At 38.4% G+C, this 5825-nt stretch overlaps 1 protein-coding gene across 1 annotated transcript; it reads left to right on the top strand.

Moving 5' to 3' along the window:
• LOC106340176 (mitochondrial import inner membrane translocase subunit TIM9-like) lies at positions 1-780 on the top strand. The gene is made up of 2 exons (XM_013779042.1): positions 1-120; positions 419-780. Exons 1-2 carry the CDS (start codon positions 26-28, stop codon positions 603-605), a joined length of 282 nt encoding a protein of 93 aa, XP_013634496.1. The 5' UTR covers positions 1-25; the 3' UTR covers positions 606-780.
• The last annotated feature ends 5045 nt before the right edge of the window (positions 781-5825 follow it).

The following is a 5825-nucleotide window of genomic DNA, read 5'->3' as shown; positions in this document are numbered from 1 at the left end:
AGACGAAAAAAAAGGGTTAGGAGAAATGGACCCGAGCATGATGGCCGGACTTAATGGTCTTGCTGAAGAAGACCAAGCCAAAATGGCTTCCATGATCGATCAGCTTCAGCTTCGTGATAGGTTCGTCTTCTAGATCTGTTCCGTAGCTAATTATTGATCTGTATTGTCTGCTCTTAGAAAAACTTAGAAAGCTTCATATGATTCTTTATTTCGGAACCAGGTTGAACTTGTGGCTTGTTGTCTGAGATTTGAAGCTGAGAGAAAAAGATCTCCTTAAAACCAGAGCAGCCAATTAAATGCTGTTTCTGGACGTTAATGGAACAACAATCTATGATCTGCCTTGATTTGGTTTTCTTGTTTTATCGAAAGATGTTTTTGTCTCTGTTCCAAGTTTCTAAAATTGTTGCTAAACTTGCAGCTTGAGGATGTACAATTCGCTGGTGGAGAGGTGTTTTGTGGACTGTGTCGACACATTTACGCGCAAGACTCTGCAGAAACAAGAGGAGACTTGTGTTATGAGGTGTGCTGAGAAGTTCCTTAAGCACACAATGCGTGTTAGTATGCGGTTTGGTGAGCTCAATCAGAACGCACCAACTCAAGATTGAAGTCTGTGACTTTTGGTTTTTGGTCCGGTTTATAAGTTCGAACCCAGAGTAAACCGGTTTTGTTAGTGGTTGAGACAACTCTGATACTCTTCTTTGAAATTGATACTCGTGTGTTTTGATATTATTGTCTAATCAAATTATGAGTGTTGAAATGATTTGTATTTCAAATGGGGTCTAAGTAGGGGTGTCAAAATGGGTTATGACCCATGGGTTGACCCAACCCAAATTGATCCATTAACCCAAATGAACTGTTTATTTTTGATCCAATGGGTCAGTGTGTTAACAAGTTAATGGATTAATGGGTTAATGGGTAAACAAGTTAATGGGTTAACAAATTAAATAGGTCTATTGGGTTGGATCAAATCTGATTCATTTAGTTTTTAATTAAGAAAATCTATTTTAATGAAAACAGAAAACTTGTGTTACAAAAAAAAAATGAAAACAAAAGACGTCATCGTCTCTTCCAAACCACGATTTCAATTTCAGTAAAGATCTGATTGTGTTCAATCCTTTGTTCGGTGATTAGGCTGTTGGGTTGTTCGATCTTGATTCAACTCTGAAGCTCTGAAGCTACAGCGTCAATTTCTAAAGGTTTGCAGTGGCATCACCTGTGCTCTTGATTCAATTCAATAGATTCGTTATCCAATCTCTGATTGTTTTTTTTTTTTGGGTTTCTGATATACCAGAGCAGCGGCATCACCCACAAAGGATCATCGACCAGAGCAGCAGCTAAACCTCCATAAGCAGTGTCATATCCATCACATTCCGGATCTTATCAGAGCCAACAGCTGGTAACAGGTTCTTATAATGCTTAGCCCTCGTTTTCCATTTGCTATTGTCGCGTTTAAACATCAGAGATCCTTTCAGGAGTTTAGTGCAATCTCCCTGGCCACTTGGGAGGGTACGCATCAGGGTCCGAGCTCGCTAAGGCTTTCTTCGATCATAGAGACAATGCTGAGTTGCTTGGCCCTTGTTTTGTTTTGAGTTGCTTGGCCCTTTTTTTGTTCTCTTCTTATCAGGTCAGCTTTCTTGGTCCTAAAGATGCTTTCTTGTTGATGCTAAAATTTGCTTTCTTGTTTATGTTTGTGTTACTAGTCTCTGAGTGGACAGCCCAGACAGAGCCTTTCCTGGGATATATCTGGTATACTTCTCGTGCAACCCTCTCGTAGTTGACAACGTGAAGGTACAATCTTATATAAACTTTATAAACATGCCCACATAAGACAACATGTTTCACTTGTTCAACCAAAGCTTTCTCTGAAACCCTGAACCTCCCACAAGAACTGATCTTCACCCAAGAGATCAGTTTCTCACTCTCAAAATCTAACCAAGTGATCCATACGTTAAAAGGGTTCAAAGAGACGACTTCACTGTTGTTCTGAGTGCTGTAGATGTAGATGAGAGTCATGCAATGGTTGTGAATTGATACTGTGGGAAGTTTGATGTGTAATTGAGATTTAGTAGTATGGTTTTGGCTAATGTTGAAACTTGTAGAGAAATGGTCATCTTAATAGAAGAATCTGAAAGGTTTTATAGTTCAGTGTAATTAGTTGTTCTTGTTATACAATCTAACGATCGAAGTTTCTTTATCTTCAGGAGCCTCTTTGTTGTTTCTTGAAGAGAGACAGTGCACCCAGAAGCTGAGTATATGCCTTGTAAGTTTTGAAACTTGTTTGATTTAAACTACTTTTCCGTTAGTATATGCTGCATCTTTTGCTGATCCCTAATGTTTCTTGTGCGCAGGAGTCTTGATCATCACAAGTTAAAGGGACCTTATTTAAATTTTATTGCTGATTAGAGTATCCCTCTCCTGCATAACGTTTATGTATTCCCTTGCTATCGCAGAGTGCTTCATAACAACGCTTTATATGATTCAATACCCTTTTTTTTTCAAAACTGAAGCTTGATATTGATGAATAATGAAACCTTTTTATAGTTATAAGCTTTGGATTCATCATTTTTTCTCTCATGTTTAAGTGTTTATGTTTTGATCACAGCGAGTGTTAACGTTGCTTCTTTGTTTCTTAAAATTTATTATAAAGATGTTGGGTTGATGGGTCAACCATTAACCCATCTGACCCATTTAATTTAATAAATGGGTTGGGTTGACCCATGACCCATTAACAGTCAACCCATTTGGGTTATGGGTTGGGTTGACCCATTTGATCCATTTTGACACCCCTAGGTCTAAGAATAATCGTCTCATACGGTATATGTCTGTTTACATAGAAAAATGTAGTAATATTGAATAATCTGATACCCAATATAGAGAGACCTAAATGACATTTTACTGCTAACTGAAGCCTTTTCAAAGTCCAAACCGTTGGTTTTTAAGTGCCAAAAGAAATTATAACAGCAATCTAATATTGTATGTATAGGTAATAATAGTAAAAGTGATTTGTTCATTCAATCTTGAAATCCAAAAGCATGCACTTTTCAAGATTTGATAACAAAATATTCGAAGCTACAAGTTGTGCATCGAATAGCCTGCTTGGATCAACGGTGGTGATCTGGCCAGTGTTGTTGACTCGGTTAAAGTCAAACATACCAAGGGTTTCAAATTCGTATCAATTTAACCGGTACCGGTACGATAAAAAGGTAACAAAACAGAAATTGATTCGGTCCTTCCACACCAACTTCAATCAGAGAATCATAGAGACCGGAGGGGAAGAAAATGGTCTTTTTATTCCCAAACTTTTTCAAATCAGCAATTTTAATCCTCATCTATTGGTTGCACAAATTTAATCCTCATCTTATAATTGACTATGCAAATTTAGAATAAAAAAAGCAACTGTTAACTTTTAGTTAAACATCTTAAATATAAACTAAACGTAATCGCGTTTTTGATTAAACTCAGAAAGCCCCCAAGTAAAACAAACCTTAATTTATGAGCAGGGCGGCTTAGGGCATGGGGCCGAGGCCGTTGAACATCTTTTCCTGCACTAGGCTAATCAAACCAGACTTGATCTCATAATCATGTCGATTGCAGGTAGGGAGGTTGATAGTGGAGAGTGTGGTAGGGAAGTTCCGCGGAAGGTTCCGCTCTCCGATTGGAGCGCCTTGTTGCTCAACTTGCTGAGCATCAAGTTCAACTGCTGCTTGGCGAGCAGCTCTCTGTGTGTTGATGGTCTGTTTCATCTGCTGAATCTGTTGTTGCATGAGTGCCATTGCAGCACTGAGATCATCCTGGCCTCCGTGATCATCCATTCTGATGTTAGTAGGCCGCGGTTGTTGACGGTTATGACTTTCTAATCTTGCGAGCTCTTCGTTGCTTAGCGTGAATAATGGTCCTTGTGCGTTGCTCCAAGTATATATACTGGTCATGCACCTGGATCATTTTCTGCAACAAAGAGAGGAAAGCAAATTAGATATTTTAGACTCAGTATAAAACTGAAAAATAGAGGTAAGTATCTGGTCCCCGGCAAAGGCGCCAAAACTTGATACACTAAAACTGAACCTTTCCTACTGTCAAGTTAACAATGGTAATTATAGTATTTGAGATTCAATCCAGAGGACAAATTTACACTTTATTCTTATGAGTTTTCTACTTAGCTAAAACTAAAAGTGGGGTTTAAAATTAGGTGGTAACGTGCAAGTAAAGTAAATGGTTGCAAAGAAATAAGTTTAATACTAAAGAGAAGCCAATCTAGGGTTTCTCATCGGGTGTTGATGCTTAACCAAACATTTATTCAAGCGCGATGTAACACAATCTAGAACACGGATCACTCAAGCAGAACAGCCCACTGTCGTGGTGCTGCTCCCTTTGCGGTTCGATCTTGACGCCTTAACTATCGTTTGGATCAAGGATCGACCACAAGCAATAGAGATCAAGTCCGATAGGTTCACCGAGCACTCTAGTATCTACTTTCACTGACTAGAGATGTGCGTCTCATTCACTCAATATCAAATAATCTCCTACACGGTTAATGAGCAGATTCAACCTAAGATCTAGCAGTAAGTGATCAGGTTATAACTAGCATTAAGAACATAGATGAACAAAGACACAATAAAGTCGCTTATATATGTATAGCTTAGCGATCAACACCCTAGAACCCTAGAACCCTAGATGAGCTAGGCGACTACTCAGCATACAAGATGAACCAGACATGATAACTGAATAATATTGCATATAAATCTTAAGAGAAATCAATAGGGTTCAGGATAATCTTCTCGGTGAAGAAGAGGAGCCGTCTCCCTTACAATAGCAAATCAATAATCGGTCTTAGTCTTCTTGTAAAAACTAGCGTAGAACAAAATAAAGATAAGTATGGCTTTTTATATGGAGGCGCCATCGACTTCGGAGAAGAGAATAAGTGATTAGGGCAAATCTTTGAAAGATATGGAAACTTCCATAAATGTCGGGAACAATCGTCTGGCTGTTCCTAGTGGGATCAACTGTCAGACTGCTCCTCTCGATTTTTCCGCCGGGAAAGACTCCAATTCTTACTCCTTTCTTCACTCTTCTTCCTTCAGCTCTTCATCCTTCAGCTCTTCAGTCTATTCCAGACCTGAAATGACTCTAAAAGGACTGGACTAACTCGATAAACATTGAAAACAAGTTAAAAAACATATACACAATGGTGTCAAAAACACAATATATCAAAAGCCTCCTCAATAGTAGGAATATGCTTCAGCATCAAGATAAGACGACGTGACTGCTCATACGATTCATTAAGTCTCATTAATAATTTGGTAATTATACTCCTCTGTTGTAGTTTCTCCCACAATGCAACTGCATTACATTCACAGCGCCACAAATACACACATGGAGCTCTACATAATTCTTATGCTCTTCCCATAGAGTCATAATTTGAGTGTAATATGTAGAAACATCCATACATCCTTGCTCAATCTTACTCAACTGTTGCTCAAAATCATAAACCATCTATTAATAAGTTTAGATGAGAGAATGTGGGTCCCCCCATATTTTGGACGTTTGCTTTGAAAATAAAAGGAGTTATCGAATAGAAAGTTCATTTGGACAGAAAAATAAGTCCACTAACCAACTTATCATTATAATTTTAATTGTTGGACCTAACTTTTATCGATCGATCGTGTTGCTATTTTAATAGTATTGATTTGTACCAGAGCCTTTTATATTTTAGTATGTGGCACGTGCCACACATTTTCAAAGGGTGGGTCCGCCCCTGAGCTCATATATATACCAATCTATGAGAACTTGTGTTTAAAGTCTTAAGATGCACTAGATCTTTGACTCGC

This window comes from Brassica oleracea, chromosome C4, assembly GCF_000695525.1.
Source record: "Brassica oleracea var. oleracea cultivar TO1000 chromosome C4, BOL, whole genome shotgun sequence".
NCBI classification, from domain to species: Eukaryota; Viridiplantae; Streptophyta; class Magnoliopsida; order Brassicales; family Brassicaceae; genus Brassica; species Brassica oleracea.
This window is presented reverse-complemented; position numbering and strand designations above follow the sequence as displayed.

What these genes read in the sequence shown, in the direction of transcription:
- LOC106340176 (XM_013779042.1), top strand. Translation starts at nt 26, where the DNA reads ATGGACCCGAGCATGATGGCCGGACTTAATGGTCTTGCTGAAGAAGAC. An exon ending in CAGCTTCAGCTTCGTGATAG is followed by an intron (nt 121 to 418) that starts GTTCGTCTTCTA and finishes CTAAACTTGCAG; the next exon opens with CTTGAGGATGTACAATTCGC.